Raw genomic sequence first — 23,692 nt, 5'->3', positions numbered from 1 at the left:
TTACCAGAGCATCGTTTGGTTCTTAAGACCACCCCTACCCCCTCCTGCCCCCACATTCCAGTAGAAAGCGGAACCAGTCCTGTGAGTATAGGGATTCAAGCACTGATTTCACCCAGACCGCCTGGAGATCCACCTCAGGGTACGCCATGTGTGGGGAAACGGCAGCCTGTTGGTCCCATCGGATCTAGGCGAGGGCACCTCACTCCGTTCAACCAGGTATAAACCACCCCTTTATTTATTTTATCCTCCCTGTGTCTTCTAACCCTTTTCTGTGTGTGTGTGTGCGTGTGCGTGTGCGTGTGCGTGTGCGTGTGCGCGTGCGTGCGTGCGTGCGTGCGTGCGTGCGTGCGTGCGTGCGTGCGTGTGTGAGACTGCCCCCTTGAGAGATGAATATGTCATTCAGGATAGCTAAGGGTTAGATTAGACTGAGACATCGTTTCAAAACATGATTTAACTTCTCATTTGAGATGTCCTCTTTTCTTCACATGTATTTAAGTAAATGTTATTACCTCTGCCACTGCAGGTGAAGGAGGATATGTCTGTCTGTTTGTTTGTTTGTTGGGTGGTTGCGAGACTACCCTTATTCTCAGGTTTTCCGTCTGTATGTTTGTATGTAATGGACAGCTCTGGAGGCCAGAGGAGTCAACCGATTTTGATGAAACTTGACAGGTGGGTTCATACCAGGATCCAGTTCTATGCTTTTGAGCACCGTTGCTATGGCTTCCACAGTTGCCTAGCAACGGGACTTTGAAATTTTTGAAAAAAATCCGAAAAATATTTATATATTTTTTTTTTCGAAAATTAAAAATCGGCTTCCGTGCTTTTATGCGCACTATAATCATCCTTTTTGTCAAAAAATTTCAGCCCAATCCGTCAAAAACTGTATGACTAGTATTCAATTATATAACGACCACCAATGTCGCCTACCGGCTTGTATGTTTGTTTGTTTGTCTGTGTGCAGGATATCTCAAAAAGTTGTGGACGGATTCAGATGAAATTTTGTGGACATGTTTGGTGTGGGACAAGGATGAACTGATGAGATTTTGATGAAGATCTGGATCCGGATCTGATAATTTTTAAAGCGATTCTTCACCATTGAGAGATAGAGCCAAAAACGATATATATCACGATATCTCAAAAAGTTATGAACGGATTCGGACTAAACTTGGTGAACAGGTTGGGTGTGTGATAAGGAAGAATTTGTTCCATTTTGGTAAAGATCCAAATCCGGATCTAGATACGAGTTAATTTTCACCATTGAGAGATAGGGCCAAAAATGATACAGTTCTGTATAGCATGATATTTCAAAAATGTATTGGACCCGATATGTTCTCGTTAATCAGGCATTACGTGGCGGAGGTATCTGCTCCACCGAGTGCCCTTCCAGTCATTCCTGTGATTGTGGGATTGACGATGCTTGTCCGTGCTGGATGAAATTTATCGTGGGCACACGAGAGTTAAGTTCTTGGCATGTGCAACCGAGTTGATGATTACAACGTCTTCCCAAGCAGCCAATTGGCGCTCCGTAATTTAAATTAAAGCCAAGTAGCTGTCAAGTAGAAGTAGAAGTAGAAGTAGCTAATAGTCGGGTGGAAGTAGCTGTCAGGCCATGTTGCGGAATGTTAAATCTGGCAACACCAGGTTCGAGTCTGGTAAGACCCGGCGGTTGTACGTTGCAATGTCATTGTTGAGGATTTCGGGGTTTTTTTTCACAGTGGTGCATGTTTTTTAAAAGGCATTAGCAAAACACACTCCCGTATCAGACAAAAATTTGGTGTTGCTGGCAAAAATCCTTCTTCCTGAACTCACTCTATATCTGGCATTCTTCGTTCTCTCATTACCTGATTGGAAAGCTTCCTTAGAGGGCCATCCATTCCTACTTGTGTGGATTGAACCCTCTCCAAGAGTTTTAAAATGAACAAGTTCCAACAACTTGGCTTCAGGTAGCCACCCTTTCAGACAACAAAACCATTAATGTGCATCTTATTTCTTTCTTGATCACATCATTCAACTTAAGAATCAGTTCTCCACAATCTACAACCTTCAGAAGTTGGAGTGCAGATGAATAATTAAGCTCTCTCTGTTCAAGCCCTCCTTTTTGTCTCATCCCTTCCCTTTCTACAGGAGGTCATTCTGAATGACGATGTCGGTCATACCCTTCTCCTGTTATTTTCTCAAAAAAACAAACAACTAAATAATCGGACATCTGTCAAGAAAATAAAAGAGATCCAACCAATTGATTTATCCAGTGGACAGAGGCACTGACAAAAATTCCTGAACTTCTCATGGCCGACTCACTCACATACTCATGCCCCAGCCACACTGACCTAATCCTCCCTACCTTCCCCCTCTCTCTCTCACTCCCATTCCACAGTCATTTCTCCCCACCACCTTCAACACTTCGTTCCTCCCTTCCAACCATCAACCTCTCCACCTCCATTCCTCTCAAGGTGTTTATTAAGGCTTAGTGTATTGTCATGCCTCGTACCAAGTGAAGACCACCCTGTTGCCAATAGGTCAGAACTGAGCCTTTTTCTATGTGAAAAATTTGTTGGACGAGTAATACCCGCTCCCACCCGGAACAAAATATGGTGTCAATACTCTGCTCGAGGTCCTGCTTCTTCTTTGTGTGATGGATGGACGGACTCATCTCCTTTTGGTAATAGTAACATCTAATTTGTCCGAGAGTGAAGAAAGGTGTGATTACCCACACCCTCTGATAGGGGTCAGAAGTTAAACCTGTAGCACTATTTTCCATGTAAATGCCAAAATTACAAGTCGTCTCCTCATTTTTGCCGGGGGGAGGGGTGGAGGGGGGGGGGTGAGTTGCAATGAGTTTGTACCCATGACCTTACCCTGGGTACCCCAAGCAAGTATACAGAATTTGATGGACATTGTTGAGCTGTTTGTTTTTATAATGATCAGATATGCATACACATACAGAGATTGTCTTGTTTTAGGATTGTGAATGACACACCTTCCGTTCCCTTGAAAGAGTAGCTCATCCTCTGAAAATGATGAGCTGAAAATGATGAGATGAGAAAATGAAAATTCACATTCACAGCCTATACATAGCTTACCTTCATTCGCTCTTTGTAGTGACTTTCAGCTCCATTGTACTGAATGATCATCTTGCCAAGGTCAAGAAGAAAGCAGTCTCCATTGTTGAAACTACTCCAGTCCATGGACACCTGAGTCATACATAGCCCATGTAAGGCTCAGTCAGACTGGCTTTGCAAAAGGACAAACAGTACAGGTAAAAATCGATTTTTGATCCTTACAGGTATCTATTGTGGTTGTGTACTGAATCACACCTTAACATTCTGTTTCTTTTAATAGTGCAAACCCTGAGTCATTCCCAAGGTAGAACATGAAGGTCTACATACGAAATGCATTACTAGAGTAGGTGTGGAATCCACTGCCTCTTTCTGGTTTTCGAAACGTACACGTAACAATACACATCTCTTTCCTTACAAACAGTGAGCTGACAGCTCAAAGAGGATATTAAACTGACTGTCCCATCTGCTACCTTTTATCTGTCGTCATGTACCATGCTCTATAGAGAGTGTCGGTTCTGCCAAAGCAGTTTCTTGGCTCGGGTTGCAATCATGGATGGGTCGCCGCTCCAACACAAGACATTAGGGCAAGAATTTGGAATTTGTTCAGGGCTAGCTTGGCACACGATAGATCTTAGTCCACCAACTAATGTCTGCAGACAGGACGCCCAATTGAACGTCCATCTGAGGGACGGCACACACTTCGATTAATCACCCTGCCCTGTGAAACACCATGATGACAGTTTATAGCTGGGTCAGGATTCGAACCCAGGCTAGATAGTTCAGAGGCAAGTGTATTTCTTCCGAGGTCAGCGAAATGAGTACCAGTGTACTGGTATAGGGGCGCGGCATCAGCGGCATAGTTGTGCCCCAACAAAATGACAGCTACCCGGCAGCCAAGCTGCCATAGGCAGGAAAAAGATGAAGTGCTATCAAACTATGGCATGATATCTGTGGTACAAGTTTTGCCTACTGATAATATGATGGTTCTGTATTGCAAGTCTGGAAAATTGTGTTAAAAATTGTTGAGTATAAATCAAATTAATTAAATTTAGAGGATGTTTTCAATCATTAAACATTGGTTTATACCCTAATAAAGGGTTAATAGCCTTTATTTATTAAACCCTCCCTGTGGAAATGAAACACTCCTATTTCACACACACACACACACACACACACACACACACACACACACACACACACACACACACACACACACACACACACACACACACACACACACACACACACACACACACGCTTTTGCTCATGCTCAGTGCATGTCAACAGACCCACCCCACCACACCTTAACAATCCACAATGGTGACTCAGTGACAACGATTATAATGTGGCTTGCTTTGAGTGAAACGTTTCCTTTTCAGATGCTATAAGTTTTGAACATTATTTGTAGTTAATAATTTGTCTTCATTATCGATACCTTCACTTTTTCATATTATATCATGAAACTGGATATTAAAAAAATTATATTTGCAGATATAAACTAGAAGGTCACTCTTCGACGTCACGACGTCGACAGATATGCCTCCACCCATATTATTACATCATTATACACACTTATACCAAGTTTGATTTAAATCCCTGAACCCAAATTCAAAGTATTAAATAATTATAGCTGCCAGACCATGCGTCTGATTAGGTTTAAATTTAAAACATATATTCCCCATGACTACCAGATCCTAATTGTGACGTTTCAGGCCGATTAATAGAGCAGTTCAAGAGAAAGAATTTTTTAAAAGATTTTCGTTCAAACCAATACGGCTGCCAGACCATGTGACCTATTAATTACTCATGGGTGAAGTTTCCCCTCGATTTGTGAAGCCGTTCTGGAGAAGAAGATTTTTTCAGGTTTATTCTTCAAAAAAAACTCATAGCTGCCAAACATTATGACATCATAGGTGAAAAACCTTTTGTTCCTCATTGATAAGCTATCATACCTGTAAAGTTTAGCCACAATTGGTCCAGCCATTTCAGAGAAGAAGATTTTTGATGGTTTTTACGTTAAAAACAATAAGACTGCTGAACCACATGACCGATGAAATCATCAATTTTTTCCCTTCCACACATACAATTTAGCCTTAGATGACTCTCAAATATTTTCATACTGATAAAATGTTTGACGTATACAATTATGATGTCATAAAGAAGCCACCTGTGACAGCATCTAAAAAAACTCACACTCGTTTCCCATGGTGAGTACTTCAGATGTGCCAAGTTTCGATTTTTTACATGGAGCCGTTTTGAAGACACAAAGATCCAGAATTTTCCCTTTTTTCCAACATGGCTGCTACACCACATGACATATGACATCATAATTATCATTAAAATATTTTACATGAGTAGTCACACATATGGTGAAAATTTGTGCCAATCGGATAAGCGGTTGCGGAGAAAACAAAAAATTAGCATGGACGGACAGATGGACGTATGTATGAACAGACATATGAATGGCCAACCCAAAAATAAAAGGCCTCCAATGACTTCATCAGCGGTGGCATAAAAAGACAGGATAATACTTCATCAGCTGTGACATAATACTATGCATCAAAAGAGATCAAAAAAGAATATCAGTAAGACTCATAGAATGTCTTGCCCTTCTTCATATCAGTGTTGATTATCATATCCCACAACTGCAAGCACAATGGCAGCAAGTGCATTGTTCTGTCTATGTGTCCATCTCTGTATATATATATATATATATATATATATATATATATATATATATATATATATATATATATATATATATATATATATCTATATATATATCTATATATATCTATATATATATATATATATATGTATATATCTATATATATATATGTATATATATATATATATATATATATATATATATATATATATATATACATATATATCTATATCGATATCTCTCTCTATGTATGTATGTATGGATATATAGATATGTATGTGTATATATCTCTCTCTTTGCCCTGCCTATCCTCTCTCTCCACACACCCCTCCCTCACCCCCTCCCCCTCTCTTCCTCCATCCTCCTCTCTCCCTCTCCTCATCCCTTTCCCTCCCTTTCTGAATTTTGCAATAATGCTACAGTAAGGCACCATTAAAAATATAAACAATCTTTTTTAAGTTGATAAGTTTTACCAACACAATGCAGTGGACATTCTTTGTCAACCACTCCCTGATCCCATTCCACAAACATGCCAAAACAAATTCTTTCTAGAGGCCTTGTTTTCAAGCCCGAAAGCACAACCATCAAGTCAAAATTGCAAATCAGGACATACACCTTTAAATATAGTGACAACAGTCACAGTGCACAATAAGATCTCTGCACAACACAAATGTGGCACCTGCGTTAAAATAATAATAATAATAATAATAATAATAATAATAATAATAATAATAATCAAACAATAATTTCCCTCCACCTTGCTATATTGGTGTTTGACCATACTTGAGAATGTATTTCAAAAATCATTTGGAGCCACAAACCTCACGGGCTGTGCAGTTCTTTCTACCCTTGATGTGCAGAAGCCGTTGTACATTGTGTGTGTTGGTCTCCACATGTCGAAATCCAGAGGCAACACCACCTTTTTTGTACCTGTCAAGGGTGGAAAAAAAGATATAAAAGTCTCTAAAGATGGGCAGAAGAGGTGGTGATCGACGGTGCTATTCAGGAGTAATTTCACAAGGAATATAGCACATACTTTTAAAACATATCTGCAGACCGAATGTGTCATTTAGTAAACGACGAAATTAGATTTGTGGAGAGGATAAAGCAGGAATGTGTCGGGCTGTAGATTTGGATTTGTAGGATAGACCAGAGTCAGGCATATTCTGGGAATAAATAATAAATTGTCACAAGAAGGACGTACATGAGTCTGTTTTTGAAATATGATCGGAACGTGCTGGACTCGTGCTCCTGGAACTCTCGGTGTTGGATGGCGAAGCCTCCCAACTGAGTGTCAAGCTGAGCTGTGAGAAAGGCAGCTGTGCCCTGCTCATCCTGGGACGAATGCTCTCCAATCCAGTAATGTAAATCACATGAGGATGAAGAGCCACTCCTCCGCAACTAATGAGGAACAAAGCTTATCAAAATGAATCAAAGTCAAAACAATGACTACGTAAAGTCAGGGAATAACAGTATTTATGTCCAGTACATGAACTCTGGAAATTTCTGAAAAATGGAGAGCACAGGAATTTCATGGAGTCCGCACACTTACATTCAGCAGAATGTAGCAATCACCTTCATAGAAACTACCGTACGTCTTTTCTGGAATCGCGGCAAGTTCCATATTCTGTTGAGACAATCAATCATATCCATCGATGAGAATCAGGAGTCATTACAATGCAGCAGCAGTGACCCTCCTTCTAAGAAAATAAATAAATAAATAAATAAAAATACACAACCTTCAACTGTTGACATCCATTGTGTCAAAAAAATTGCAAGTTGGATTAAAATAAAGCATTTCTACTGAGAAGATGTGGAGTCATGTACAGCGAAGTGATTCACCTCGTGAGTTGTGCGCAAATATTCAACCGAGATATAAATAACAAACACATTTTACAACATCGAGAAGAATTGAGCAAATAGTTTGAACACGTAACATGCAGAAAGTGTGTTGTTTGCAAAAAATTCGGTCCTTACATCGGAATCTCCCCCGATGGGGCTCTCTCTGGGCCTATCCGCTTCACTTCTACCGCCTCCTTTCCAGTCTTGCATCCTCTGCCATTTCCACGCTCTGCCCCCCTCCCCTTCCTCTCAAAAGTTTTGCATGGCACACCCAGTCTGTCAGTAACCCCCTCGGGTGAAAGTCCCAAAATCCAGAATCACTGCTCTCCTCCACTCATTCATTCCTATTGTCCCTCACCTGTGGAACCAACTTCTTCAGTCTTTTTAATCTCATTTGTTGCCTGCTTCTGTAGTGCCTCATCATCCATTTTTAGTTTTTAGTTATAGGAAGAGAGTTTGGTGGGTAGTGCAGGGCGCCAGACCGTGTCCAAAAGCACGTGATATGTCCAGGGATACGGCGCGGATTTCATGTCTGGCATTGAGGACCTCCATCCATTGATGTGAGAGCAGAATCAGCATATCCAGGGTAGAGTGACCTGGTCTGAAACCAAATTGATGATCGGAAATCAAGCCATTGGAGAAGAGGAAGGATTTCATGTCTGAAGCGATGATGGATTCCATTACCTTGCTGATGATTTGGAGAAGGCTGATTGGTCTGTAGTTGCAGGGATATCAAAGTTTCTGTAATATCAGGATATGGTAAGGGGACAGAGTGGTTCTGATGTTGGCAAATGCAGCGCGTATCAACAATGAAGTAGCATGTCCTCCATCAGGGATAGCATCGCTTCGACAGGACTCTCCTCGTATTCACATCACGAATATATTTAAGGATGCAACAATATTTACAATGAATCATATCAGGTAACAAATAGTAAATGGAAGCTTGAAAGACAGCACAATGAAGAAATGAGTGAGTATACAAGGTCTACCCACAGGGAAGTACAAAGACAACGATGAACTACACTGTGTGCGTCAGTCTGGTTGGTGTGCTCTCTTTGTTGTACCTAAAGTTACATCAACCATCGTACCTCGATTCGCCAGATGTGGAGACCTGGCTCCCTTGGTAAATTCTTCACAACTTCCACGGTGTCGTTCATGTTGCTGGATCTCAGGCCTAGGTGCAAGATAAAATGGAAGTTTAACTTGATTGTAAACCAGGAACAGATTTTCATGTTTTAGGAATTTCTGTTTCTTGTAACAGCTGAAAGATTCAGCTCTGTCTGTATCAATAACGTTCTATAATAGCAACAGTACATGTATGTATAATCTTGCTTCCTATTAATTCCAAATAACCGGTTATAAAGTTACCCCAAATGGTGATTACCCCAGTACACTGGTACTCATTTTACTGACCTCAGAGGGATGACAGGCTATCAACCCCACCTGGTGTTAATTCAATGGTGGACAAGGGCTCAAACTCAGGACCCTTCGGTCCCAAATGAGCCACCTGAACCGCGAAGCGAACACCAGGCTACTACTGGTAATATACGACACTAAATTTCACTGCTGAACAAAGACAATTTACAGAAACTGAACTCTTCTAGAATAAAAAGAAAACATATGTCATCTTCGATGAACACCTGTGTCAGGTATTTTATTCATTATCTCGCACATCTAAATTACCTGTTCAAATCAGTATTTTTCTGTTCAAATAGTTTTTTTTTCCTTTAAAAAAAAAAAAATCATCGTCCTGAAACAAGTCCATGACATGTCAAAGCTGACTTACTGGTAAAACCTGGAAGACAGGACTCAGCAAACAAGTTAGCTGGTTTAGGTCCACCTGCCTGGAGGCTTTGTTATAAGATTGTTGTTCAATTTTAACTCTTTTTCATAGCTACTTATTTGTAGTGCAACACACCCTACCCCAGCTGACAAGGACAGAAGTTGGTATTCAAAAACATTCCAGCCAATCAGTTAGCAGATATTGCAGTTGCTTAAGGCATGCTACGTGAGATTATCCAGGTTTATATAAAAATTTAATCCACAATTTGGTTGTGTTTCCCTCTGGAGGGTGTCACTCTTTTGATGGTTATGGACTCGTCTAGTTTGGATCCAATTTCCAACTGCACTTTAAACTGTCACCCTGATGCTACTCAGGTAAGACAATGAATCGACGAGTGAACCGACCTTGGATGGTATGACGTTGCCCCCCCCCCTCTGGGCTGGTGCTCCTGCCTCCCACCTGCTACTATATCGTTGGTGGATGTTAAAGATCCTACAGAAACTTCCAAAAGGACTTGCCCCCAATATGTGCTGGCTTCCTGGTCAAATTCCAACTTCCTGGTCAAATTCCAAACTTCTGCCCCAATGTGTGATGGGAAAAGCAATGGCCAGCCACCCAGTTTGTAAACTGCTTTGTGACTGCTTTGTCTGAACTGACACTCGAGAAAGAGCTCGGCTCTGATTGGAATGGAATTTATGGTTCAACAGGGTTCAAGCCTTTTGCATCCTTGTGACACATAGATTAAGCCAAAGATATAAAGAAACAAAAACCAGTACAGCAGGATCACCTCTTCTCAAAAACAAAAAAAGGGCACTTACTCAAGGTTCAAGGTGTTTCCAGTTTTATCACCTGACAATGGTATCTCTTGGTGCTTTCAGATCTCAGATTCAAATTCCAGATACCTTGTTGATTTGTTCACTTTCTCTCATGTGCAGAAGTTTTTGATTCATGCAAAAGGACACAATTACCTCCTTCTCGTTATCAATAACTTGCGTTGCATGTTCTGCACAATTGCTTTCCCCGGGCTATATGAACGACGGTGTAGAGAAAGTAGAGAATGATGGTTTGTAAATTAAATTTGGTTCAATTCCAATGCAATTATCGATGGAAAATGCAAAAGAAACGTAAATAAGTTTTGTTGTGCAAATAAACTCAGGAAGAAAAAGGGCATCTGGCTCTTCCTGGCTACGTTGCATCCTCATCGTTCCACTCCAACCTGAGGCTCGTGCACACAAAACTTTAAACATCATGATACAGGAAACTCATGTACAACAACAATGCCAGAGATCAGGGTGTAAAAGTGGAATACCCAACTAAAAGTAGTCTTGCTTAGTTGTTATGTAGGTAGTATTATAATAAGTTATTATAATATTAAAGTCAAACATAAGCCTGGTGTTGGCTTAGTGGTTAGTGTGGCTGGCTTGGGATCTTGGGGTCCTGAGTTTGAGCCTCAAAACCAGTGAATTCACACCAGGTGGGGTTGACTCAGCCTGTCATCCTTCCAAGGTCAGTGAAGCGAAATGGGTACCAGTGTACTGGTATACGTACGCAGCCTCAGCGGCATCGTCGCGTCCAAACAAATTGATAGCTACCCGGCAGCAAAGCTGTCATAGTCAAGAATAAGAAGTCGAACATGAAGTAATAAAGAAAGGACGAAGCAAAATAAACTCAATTAATAAAAACATTGTAAGAATAAACGACAATAATATAGGAAGGGGGCTTTCAGCCAGGTGAGTGCTCGGAAACCATTCTGGATGTTTGTGACATCATAAAGTGATGTGTGCACTCAGGTATCTTGGGATGAGTCATACCTCTCTACACCCCCCAAATCTACCCACCCTGTTAAAGCATGTCAACCCCACCCATACATTTATATTGAAGATATCGGAGCCGGAGAGGAGAAATGCGTGCAAGCATTGCTATTCATGTCGATTCAATACGACGCTACGTTGCATTTTCCTGGTGAGCAAATTTGAAATGCCAAAGCCATTCAAGAACAAACAAGGCATATTTAGTCGTGTGTGAAGACTGTTTCCAAGGTAACCAAAATGTGGGCAGGTGATTTGAGTAGATTCTGTGCTATGCGAACAGACCAAACCAGACAGGTGAGCTGCTGGTAACCCTTACCCAATGTCTGACCACACCTTTCAGCGAACAAAACACGGCACACAACGCACAGATACAGACCATGGTGTCGACTGATGAAACCTGCTTGTGGATGTTGAATATCCGACAGTACGTATTAAAGTGTAGGTCATTGTGTGGTGCTACTCTGGCTAAATTCCAAATCCCTGCACTGACTGCCACATTGTAGGGAATGGCAAATGACCAAAGTTGAGACACCTTTGCCATGACATTGCCTATCTCTGAGAAATTATGTTGGTACATCAGGATCGAAGTCTTGAATGATTCAAATTAAAAGTGAATCATTTCATATTAACATATAATATATATATATATATATATTATATATATCTTCTTCTTCTTTCGGCTGCTCCCTTTTAGGGGTCGCCACAGCGGATCATCCGCATGATCCGCATTGTGATTTGGCACATGTTTTACGCTGGATGCCCTTCCTGACGCAACCCTGGTCGCCTCTTACGACACAGGGATATGGTACACCTATTTTAACCGGGGTATACACCGGCCCAGTATACCGGTACTCATTTCGCCGACCTCGGAAGGATGACAGGCTGAGTCAACCCCCTGGTGTATTAATTCAGTGGCCCAACGGGGCTTGAACTCAGGACCTTTTGGATCCCAAGCCGCTGCCCCAACCACTGGGCCAACACCAGGCATATATATATATATATATATATATATATATATATATATATATATATATATATATATATATATATATATATATATATATATATATATATATATATGTGTTATGTTAGTTTCTCAAGGAATTTTGATCCCGCCCAATGCAATGAAGCATCTCACTACATCTACAGTCAGAATGCTTCACACGTAATGCGAACACAGGCAATAAATACTTTAGTCACATAAACTCAAGCCAAGTTGACTACAGAAATGGTTAATTTTTTTTGCAGCTCTGTAACCATCCAAATGCATGCTGGTGTCTTCAGTATTTCACAAATTCATGACATCTGTTTTTGTGACTGTCACTAAGTTTTGCTATTTTAACCGATTATTATAAATTCCCACAGCTCTAGTTTGCTCGATGGGGTACTTTCACTTGTCGGGAAATCAAATTTGATGACTTGGACACACACACACACACACACACACACACACACACACACACACACACACACACACACACACACACACACACATACATACATACACACACACACACACACACACACACACACACACACACACACACACACACACACACACATACACACATACACACATACACACACACACACACACACACACGACCTGCTGATCAATGTGTTGTAGCCAATGAAAGCCCAGGGTCATTTTTCAGCAATAACCTTCCTATCACACTCGTTGATCAATTTACACTCGTTATTTATTAATCCCCTTCCGTCATCAACAGAGGGGGCGATAGGTTTGCTCTCCGTCCCACCTGCGTTTTTTCACACTTTTTTTTTCTTCCCATACTCTTCAACATATTCAACTGAAACTTGGTACGTGGATTTATTATGATAAGTTACAGAAGGAGTTCTAGTTTCAGGGTGTTTCATCCATTTTTCGCAGAGTTATACCCTTTTTGGACTTACAAAATTCAGACAGTTTCTTCTTATATTAATTTTGGTTCCGGCGTAGGCTCGAGCGTGTGGTAAAGCAAACTCATTTTTATCTCTGGTTTGTTGTCCTAGTTGTTTTTATTGATTTCTCGTCAACAAAAGATATCAGTAAATAAGTATTGCTTTTCCTTTTATTTTACTGAATTGACCCAATTTCGGTGGGTTCGAGAGTTTCTTCTTCTTCATTTCAGTTCCAGTATCGGCTCGAGCATGCGTTAAACCCAAATAAAATTTTATCTCCCAAGCATTCATTGGGACCAGTAGGGGAACATGTATTTCAAAGCAATTCTCGTTCTTTTGACTTATTTCTTCGAAATAAGCTCAGAGAGTGGGTCCTGGTGTCCATCTGTCTGTCTGTCCATCCGTTAAAATTTGACTAAAACAGCTTCTTCTCACAAACTACCTGACCGATACGGACCAAATTTGGTATGATACATCAGAGCCGTAAGGTTTCATGGGGTTGTCCTCCCCATCTGGATCCATACCCTACAAGAGGCTGAAAATTGGGGTTTCGGCAAAAATTCAAGCAATTTATTTTAAAATTTCAAAAACCGACAGCCTGATGCAGACCAAACCCTTCATGAAACATTAAGACCATGCCGTTAACTTAAGTTGTGCTCCCCATGCCCGTACCACTTCAGGAAGGGGGGGGCATGGCCCCTTGCCCTTAATCACTCATTTTCACCCTGCCTGTTGACGAAATAACCGTCAATCCCCACGGGGATATTTATTAAACATGTTGCGGTTAACGTTGTCTGATATGATGGTGCAGTCAGTGGTAGCATGATTATTGAGATGTCTCATCAAGGTTTGATCCCCGGCCCAAGGATAAACTGATTGGTGCACTTCACAGGCATTGCTTGATTGATGTTGCATCAAAAAGTATGCCATCGCTCAGATGGACATTCAGCTAAGGCACCTGTCTGCTAGCATTAGCTGGTCGACCTTAGATCCAAATGTATCTTTCATGAAGAGTAGACGAGTTATCACAGGCACTGACTCTGACTACTTCTGCGAAGGCAAGGCAAGCTACCCAGTGTAATCTTTTTGGCCACACTGCAAAAGATTTCCAGGCAGTGCATGGCAGAGAGAGAGGGGGGGTTAACTGTCATACTTTGTATTGCCTTGTGAGACTGTTGTGAGGTAGCAGCACGTTGTCCTCTACCCTTGTATTCTCACAAGAAAACAAGCATTTCTCAGTCATTTAAGAGAAGGAGAACATTCAAATGGATTGGTTTGTAAAGGGGAAATCGACTTTCGGGTAATCAGGTAGCAGATTGAAAAGGAGACGACCGAACATGCGTGTTGAGCTGAGCTTCAGCAGCTGCTCAACCAATCTACATCTAAGTTGGATCAATTTTGAGAAAATAAATAAATAATTTGCACTTTGTTGCAAATGAGTAATCTGTTTGCTTTTATGTACTTTCCAAACGGCAAACAGAAATGTTGCTTTCTCAGTACACATGAGGTCCCTGATAACTTTTTCACTTCTTAATGCATCGAATTTTGGGCACGTCTTCCAAACTGCGGATAAAATCGATCCGCTTCTCTTCTTTGCCTGCTGATATTCTTTTATGATAACTGTCATTTCATGGTCACTCTTCCTTTCAGCAGCAGTGTTTATAATAAAGGTGAGAGCGTTAGAAGAGGGTCAGCGAGAGGGTTAAATAGTATTCAGGGTGGGGGAGGAGATGAGGAGGTGACAAATTATATTTTACACAACCTCATAAAAAAATCTACCCACAACAAAGAACAAATAATTAATTGTTTCACAATTCAATTACAAATTCTTAATGATTGAAAGTAATATCAGGACTCATGGAATACCTTCTAATAGGTATAAGTGTGAGTCTGTGAGGCCGTATAAAAGGGTCTGCAAGCAGACGCATGAATGCTATAATGCAAGGAGCAACACAAGACAGCATTCCATTGATATGACAATACCACTGCAGCCTTCATCACAGTGTAAACAATGTACCATTGCAAGAGACAACAAGAACAGCAACGTTCGAACCCTTTTTCAGACAAAAGAAAGAAAAAGAAAGCACAAGTACCAACATATTTGAGCGCAATGTGATAAAGAAACTGAAAGCGACCAAACTTTGGAAACAAATTGTAACAGCAAAGGTGAGTTCCCTCCTGCATCCTCCACACCCACACATCCCCACACCTCATCCCCGAGGCCAAACAAGAAAATGCAGCAATGCAATACTGTACATTCAATCGACTGAGTAATTGTTCCTGAACCTGGCTTGGGAATACTTCACACTGGACTTCCTTGTACTGTCACAACACCTGTGCACACCTGCTTCCTCATGCTACCACGCATCAGGTTTCATGAACAGTGCCTCGAGGCGCTTCAATTCAAAACACTATTGCACAAAGCGATTGCACTAGTTTGGTTGTGAGCCATTAATCGTGTGAATCGATTGATGGCTTCTACATGAGATGGTGGATGGGAGAAGGAAAAGGGAAGGGATAACCAGAAGAGAGGAGAGAGAGGAGAGAGAGGATGTAGGGGGTAGAAGTGGGGAGGGGGGGAGATAGAGCAAGAGAGAAGAGAGAAGAGAGAAGAGAGAAGAGAGAAGAGAGAAGAGAGAAGAGAGAAGAGAGACAGAGACAGATATATATATTTATATCTATATATATATATATATATATATATATATATATTTACATTTAAAAAGTATATATATATATATATCTATATTACTAAAACTAGCCTGGTGTTGGTTTAGTGGTTAGGGTGGTGGCTTGGGATCCCAGTGTCCTGAGTTCAAGCCCCGTTGGCTGCTGAATTAACACCAGGGGGTTGACTCAGCCTGTCATCCTTCCGAGGTCGGTGAAATGAGTGCCAGTGTACTGGTCCCGGTGTATGCCCCGGTTAGAATAGGTGTACCATATCCCTGTGTGTCGTAAGAGGCGACCAGGGTTGGCGTCAGGAAGGGCATCCAGCCATAAAACATTGCCTCAAGAAAAAGCCAAACCCCTGCACAGCAGGGAAAAATGGCTGTAAAAACGGTCTACTACTACTACTACTATATTACTAAAACTCTTATCTTGGACATATATATATATATATATATATATATATATATATATATATATTTACATTTAAAAAGTATATATATATATATATATATATATATATATATATATATATCTATATTACTAAAACTCTTATCTTGGACGTATATATATATATATATATATATATATATATATATATATATATATATATATATATATATATATATATATATATTTACATTTAAAAAGTATATATATATATTACTAAAACTCTTATCTTGGACGTATATATATATATATATATATATATATATATATATATATATATATATATATATATTTACATTACTAAAACTCTTATCTTGGACGTATATATATATATATATATATATATATATATATATATATATATATATATATATATATATATATATATCTTCTTCTTCTTCTTTCGGCTGCTCCCATTAGGGGTCGCCACAGCGGATCATCCATATGATCCGCATAGTGATTTGGCACATGTTTTACGCCGGATGCCCTTCCTGACGCAACCCTGGTCGCTTCTTACGACACAGGGATATGGTACACCTATTTTAACCAAGGTATACACCGGCCCAGTAAACTGGTACTCATTTCGCCGACCTCGGAAGGATGACAGGCTGAGTCAACCCCCTGGTGTATTAATTCAGTGGCCCAACGGGGCTTGAACTCAGGACCTCTTGGATCCCAAGCCACTGCCCTAACCACTGCGCCAACACCAGGCTCATATATATATATATATATATATATATATATATATATATATATATATATATATATATATATATATATATATATATATATATATATATATATATATATATATATATATATATATATATATATATATATATACATACATACATACATACATACATATATATATACATACATACATACATATATATATACATACATACATACATATATATATACATACATACATACATATATATATATATACATACATATATATATACATACATACATACATACATACATACATACATACATACATACATACATACATACACACACACACACACACACACACACACACACACACACACACACACACACACACACACACACATATATTAGAATGGCTGACATTTTAATCGGCTTGTTGTGAAGGTTTGTCTTTGTGTACATGAATGAAGGGCTGTGTCAGCATGATATGACTTCATGAACGATTACTACATGAACATGCATTACTCAGAGAATATCTGTAAGATGTTTTCAGCTTCCTATGTATTTGTTTCTATTCGATGTCATTAAGTGATTAGAACACACCATAACCAATACTTACAACTTCAGATTTCCTCTTTTCACACATTTATCTGACCTCAGGCATGAGCACATCGTAACAGGCTTGAGAACACCAAGGTCCTTTTGTCCTGATAAATTTGAACATTCACTCTCCCTCGAACCTCATCGTTGCTTTAATGACTTGCCATATGCTGCTTTAATTGCCTGTTCCTCACTACAGCTTCCAGACATAATGCTTGGTTACCAGACAAAATGGAGGACCCTAGATCCTCCTCAAGCTACTTTGCCTCTTCGTTAATCCTGTTGACCGATTGGTCTAGTTAAATACACCAGCAACATGAACCTGTTTTCCTGCAGATGCCCTCTTCTCAGAAATCCAACTTACTTTAGCCATTAAATTCATCAAATTGTGTTTGGAGAAGAGCGGAAGTGTTGTATGTCAGTTTTGAGTGGAAACACCAGAAAACACCGGAAAACACCATTTCATTTGAAACACCGGGATGGCAATTTATAGCTGGGTTGAGATTCAAACCCAAGCTAGACGGCAGAGAGGCAAGTTTGCGAACCTCTAAGCCATCCTCTCAGCATACATGCACACATGTATGACAAGTTGGGTCATCCAATCCACACTGTGTTATTTCGTCTTTAGTAAGACATTAAGATTGTTGTTCACAGCAGGAGCAAAAAAATTAACTCACCAGTGCAACATGGCAATGATTGTCCTATGGAGATTATTATTACCAAGGAAGTTACATCAGTACTGACACAGTACATCTCCAGTTTTGAGCAGGACCATTATTGATCACAAGGAGACTTTAATAACTTAACAAACGATTTTCAATGTCTCGTGATTAAATAACGTATTGCGGTGATTTTTCATCCTTCTCACCACTTCAGCCATTAACCGTTTCATTTCTAAACATACATGTTTTTTTTTGTCTACCTGTAAAAGGAATGAAAAGAGGAGTTTGATTGTTAACATCTGCATGTGATAATCTCCAAATAACTTGTTCCCCCCCCCTTTCTTTATTCGTCTTTTAAAAGAGGGACACTGGAGAATACGCTGTGTAATGTTCCAGTGCCATTCATGTGCATATGTGTTACACAATTGATCACAGCCAGATACTTTAAGTACTTAGGCACCCCAAGAAGTGTGCAGTTAAAAAAAGATAAACAACAACAACAAAGTATCTGAACATGTCTAAAACACTTATTTTGTGTTCATGAGAAACCTAATATATGACAAGTATATATATATATATAATATTATATAAAGATTTTTCTAACCACTGACTGACTGAGTTCATCACTCACTCACAATGCATGTTCATCACCCTCTCACTGACTCACTGACTGATATTAGAGATCGGTGCCTTCCGGGTGACAAAGAAAGCTGAAATTTTGTGTGTCGATCATAAAATGAAATACTGTCAGACTATAATTTGAGATGTCTCTGCATGTTTCACTACTTAGGAGTCCTGAAGCACTCGCTGGAATGAGTTGAAAGCTGGTGGTTGGACTCGGGGTTCACATGGGAGGGTTTTCGACAAACACAAAAAAACGTACTACTTGGGGGGGGGGTTCCCAATTCTCTGTATGTATATATATACATTATTTGAAGTTTTTGTTTGTTTGTTTGTTTGTTTGTCTGCACGCGCTAATCTCCTGAACGGAGAAAGATAGGAGGAAACCTCTGAAACAAAAAATGTCGGGACGTGCCCCGGGAAGGTTATAGGCTGGGTGGCGAGACCCCTCGGCCAGGGGGGGGGGTGTTTCCCCGTCACAAACCCCTTTAGGCCATGAGTGCTGTGGCCCAAGAGGGAACTGATACTGGGCTCACGTCAGACCGATGTACAGAAGATTAAATTCATTCAAAAAGAACCCGAGCAACGCCGGATGCATTCAGCTCGTATGTATAATGTATATGGCATAGCTCCAGTCCAGATGGAAAGGGTTTTTGTTATTTATTTATTTATTAAAATCTGGAAATTCTGCGAGGGTTTCCATCCGGAAGGACGGGTTTATTCGCTTGTGTAATAAAATAAATATATAATTACCATTTTGGTTTCCTATGGTTTTTTTGGTTAAGCTTTTTATGTGAAAGACAGAAAAATAAGGATCATTATAATTTGAAAATATTTAACTATCATGACATCGAACTTGCATACCTCACTTACCACTCAAGTTCTAGTTACTCTAAGCACCTGCTCCCCATGAGAGCAGCCAGGGGGTAGAGGTCATGTGTCTGTGCATATCTACGTAGTTGAGTTACATTTGTATCAAGTCCTTTTGCCTGAATGATACATCTTCACACTCACTTAACCTATGATGCTTTACACTCGGCCATGTTATTCGCCTTATTGTTATTGTTAATACTTTTATTTGGTAATAATGCTAATATTATTATTATTATTATTATTATGCCAGTAATATTATTAGGCTGATTTAAGCACCTTTATTAGCTAAAGATCATTGCAGCCCAGTTCGGCCAAGCAAGTCAAGACAGCTCGGACCCGCTCGACTTGTGGGGGCCTGATGAGCATAGAATGCCTCAAGGACGTCGGGCTTCATCTGGATTGGGATTCTGTGGCATCGGGATTCGGGCGTCGGGATTCTGTGGCATCCATGCTGAACTTCTCAAGGCTGGTGGAAATGCTGCACTCGCGTCGTTGCATGCAGTTTTGTGCTCTGCCTGGAACACAGGCATCATCCCAACTGACTGGAAGAGGGGCCTTGTTGTCCCTCTCTGGAAAGGGAAGGGTGATCGCCAAGACTGCAACAACTACCGAGGGGTGACGCTGCTCTCAGTGCCGGGCAAGGTCTTTGCTCGGATAATTCTTGATAGGGTTCGCCACCATCTGCTTGAGCACCAGCGTCCAGAGCAGTCAGGCTTTACACCAAAGAGGTCAACGATTGACCGTATCCTTGCTCTTCGTGTCCTCACTGAACGCAGACGAGAGTTTCGGCAGGGGCTGCTTGCAGCCTATGTTGATCTCTGTAAAGCGTTCGATTCAGTGAATCGGGATGTCCTCTGGAGGATTCTTGGTCTTCGTGGGGTGCCACCGAAACTGATCGATCTGATGTCTGAACTCTACTCTGGTACTGAGAGTGCTGTGAAGTGTGGTGGTACCGCCTCTGACTTATTTCCAGTTGTTACTGGAGTTCGTCAGGGATGTGTACTTGCCCCCACACTTTTCAGCACTTGTATGGACTGGATTTTTGGGAGGATGTCGGAGAGATCAAGTTGCGGTGCATCGTTTGGCAATGTCAAGATCTCGGACCTTGATTTTGCAGATGATGCAGTCATCTTTGCGGAGACTTTAGACATCCTCTTGGGGGCCCTCGAGGTGCTGAATGAGGAGTCGGAGCCGTTGGGATTACGGATTTCTTGGGTCAAAACAAAGATCCAGGCTTTCGGTGACATCTTGGATGCTGCTGTCCTGTCTGTGTCTGTCTGTGGTGAGGATGTTGAGGTCGTGGATAGATTCACTTACCTTGGCAGTGATATTCATGTCTCCGCAGGTTGTGAGCCGGAGGTCAATAGACGTCTGGGTCGGGCCTGGGGAGTCATGGATTCACTGGATCATGGGGTGTGGCGCTGCCGGTACCTGTGCGGGAGGACGAAAGTCCGAGTCTTCAGGTCCTTGGTACTTCCAGTCTTGCTCTATGGGTGCGAGACTTGGACTTTGACCAAGGATCTGAGACGGAGACTTAATTCCTTTGGTACCAGGTCTCTTCGGAGAATCCTTGGCTATCGCTGGTCGGATTTTGTGTCCAACGAGCGGTTGCTGAGAGAGACTCGGATGAGATTTGTTACCTGCATAGTCCGTGAGCGTCAGCTGCGGCTGTATGGACATGTGGCTCGCTTTCCTGATGCTGATCCTGCTCACCAGATTCTCTCAGCGAGGGAGTCTCATGAGTGGAGGAGGCCAGTGGGCCGACCACGTGCCTCATGGTTGCAGCAGGTTGACCATCATCTCAAGGAGATGGGAATGGGCCTGGCATCTGCCTGGGGGATGGCCAGACGGAGGCCCCTGGAGTACCGGCGGAAAGTGGACGCAGCGACGCGCTGTTCTGGCACATGCTCCCATACCTGACCTGACCTGACGTCGGGCTTCCTCCAGATTTCTTTCAGTTTAGTTTTAAACAACAATAGTAGCGACTGTTTAAAAAGGTAATCGCACGTTGAACCGAATTGACTGAATAGTTTGTGATGATTATAATTTTTACTTTCGGTAGGTGTGTTCCAAGGAATGCCACAATAAGCTATTTAGACACCTTAACACGGAGTTCATCCAAGGCGGAAACCCCTCTTGGTGGAGGGGGGCAAAGGAAGTCACCACAACCTGCGTCATGTGACCCTTCATCCCACTGGAAAGTTCAGTTGAGATTGGATAAGTAACGATTGAATGTATTGCGGTAAGACAGACAGACAGACAGACAGACAGACAGCAATTTGAATATTCTAAAATGATGTACTTAACCCTAACCCTAACCCTAACCCTAACCCTAACTCTAACCCAACCCTAACCTGAACCTGAACCCCCTTGCTCATTCAAGTTTGGACGTCGGTCGAAATACACTGTCCTGTAGGTTATCAAAAACAACACAAATGCAAGCACACAAACATGAATGAGATATTTCACAGATTCTCCACCTATTACCATTTGATCTTGTCAAGGAGGGCTTGTAAAAATGTCATACGTTTGGCCTGACCGACTCGACCTCACCTCACAGAGATGATACAGGCAGAAAGTAGGTACAACACGTACCAGTGACAACCTGAGAGACGTTTACACCAATGGAGAGTAAGTGGCACAGTATACAGGATTACAAGTTCATTTCGAGTCAAGCTGGCTCGTTATTAAGCCGGCCGTCCATCGACCTGCTCCCCGTGATATTACTTTGAAGCGATATGGATGTGCTTCCTCTGCCTGGGTGATCTGTACGTCACGCTCGGATCGATAACTCGACATTTACTCAAGGTGAAGGTACACTGCAGCCGTAAGTTGGAAAGGATTACGGATGAGGGGAAGGCAAGGGTGAAGGAAATCACTTCCAGAGAGGGAGAGGTGGAAAGGGGCAGAGGAACTGGATGAATACGTTCACAGGGACTTACCTGCGAAGGAAGATGACAAGAAGTACTGAAGTCGGAGCTGGAGCTGGAGGAGCTACAGGTGAACGTACACGACAGCTGACCTATATGTCAGGGATGAAATTAAGGAGTAGCTCAAGTGACGGTTTTGAGACGTGCTTCGTCATTCGGGGTGGGACCGGGAGGATAATACATCCTCCTCCTTCTCCTCCTGCTCCTCCTCCTCTTACCCTCCCCTATCCGATCTCCCACAGGTATCGCGTGCAAGGACAACTACAGTCCGTCCAACCGGTCTGATCGGAAAGCGCACGGGATCGTGACCCTCAAAAGGATGGCCACTCTGTCGGCTCAGTCCGGTTTTTATAACATACAGTAACCAGTTGTTCGGTTTATTGGGCACATTATGTGGTTCATCTTTGAGGATTAAAATGGCGAGGCTCTCCTGTTTAATGTCCTTCCAATGTCAATGTGTGCCGGAGTCGCGGAATCGGATCTCCATAATTATTAGCCTTGTGTGCCATGAGCCTCGATCACTGACTGACCGTGAGCTCGATCTTCCACGAGCCTCGACTTTTGAAACAAACAAAAAAGACAAACATATATTTCACTTTCAGAATTTCCTTCATGAGATTCCAGCTTACTTCAGACTTGTCTCCATCATCAGCTTTTTCGACCTCACCATGATGCACGACCTGAAAACATGGGTCTTGAGTTCAATGGAAACGTCACTCATCAGGAGTAAAATAAAAAGGTAGGTCTCCGGTAGTTAAATGAAAAGGTAGGTCTCCGGTAGTTAAATGAAAAGGTAGGTCTCCGATAGTTAAATGAAAAGGAAGGTCTCCGATAGTTAAATGAAAAGGTAGGTCTCCGGTAGTTAAATGAAAAGGTAGGTCTCCGATAGTTAAATGAAAAGGTAGATCTCCGGTAGTTAAATTAAAAGGTAAATCTCCAGTCGTTAAATAAAAAGGTAGATCTCCGGTAGTTAAATAAAAAGGTAAATCTCCAGTAGTTCAATGAAAAGGTAGGTCCCCGATAGTTAAATAAAAAGGTAGGTCCCCGATAGTTAAATAAAAAGGTAGGTCGCCAATAGTTAAATGAAAAGGTAGGTCTCCAGTAGTTAAATAAAAAGGTAAATCTCCAGTCGTTAAATAAAAAGGTAGG

The 23,692-nt window shown here is 41.3% G+C and overlaps 1 protein-coding gene across 1 annotated transcript in view; it reads right to left on the bottom strand.

Moving 5' to 3' along the window:
* Positions 1–22,716, bottom strand: part of LOC147030062 (villin-1-like) — a 96,789-nt gene extending 74,073 nt beyond the window's left edge. The window contains exons 1-6 of the mRNA XM_085873774.1: positions 22,556–22,716; positions 8,658–8,743; positions 7,280–7,354; positions 6,932–7,128; positions 6,549–6,657; positions 3,081–3,191 (exon numbers count right to left, since the gene is read on the bottom strand). Coding sequence (XP_085729900.1) covers positions 3,081–3,191; positions 6,549–6,657; positions 6,932–7,128; positions 7,280–7,354; positions 8,658–8,726 — 561 coding nt within the window. The 5' untranslated portion in view covers positions 8,727–8,743; positions 22,556–22,716. The remainder of the gene's footprint in view (positions 1–3,080; positions 3,192–6,548; positions 6,658–6,931; positions 7,129–7,279; positions 7,355–8,657; positions 8,744–22,555) is intronic.
* Positions 22,717–23,692: the final 976 nt, after the last annotated feature.

Source organism: Eptatretus burgeri, chromosome 3 (assembly GCF_056783735.1).
Source record: "Eptatretus burgeri isolate ZD-2024b chromosome 3, Ebu_testis_v1, whole genome shotgun sequence".
In the NCBI taxonomy this organism is placed as follows: domain Eukaryota; kingdom Metazoa; phylum Chordata; class Myxini; order Myxiniformes; family Myxinidae; genus Eptatretus; species Eptatretus burgeri.
Note: the sequence above shows the minus strand (reverse complement) of the source record. Positions and strands in the feature narration are given on the sequence as shown.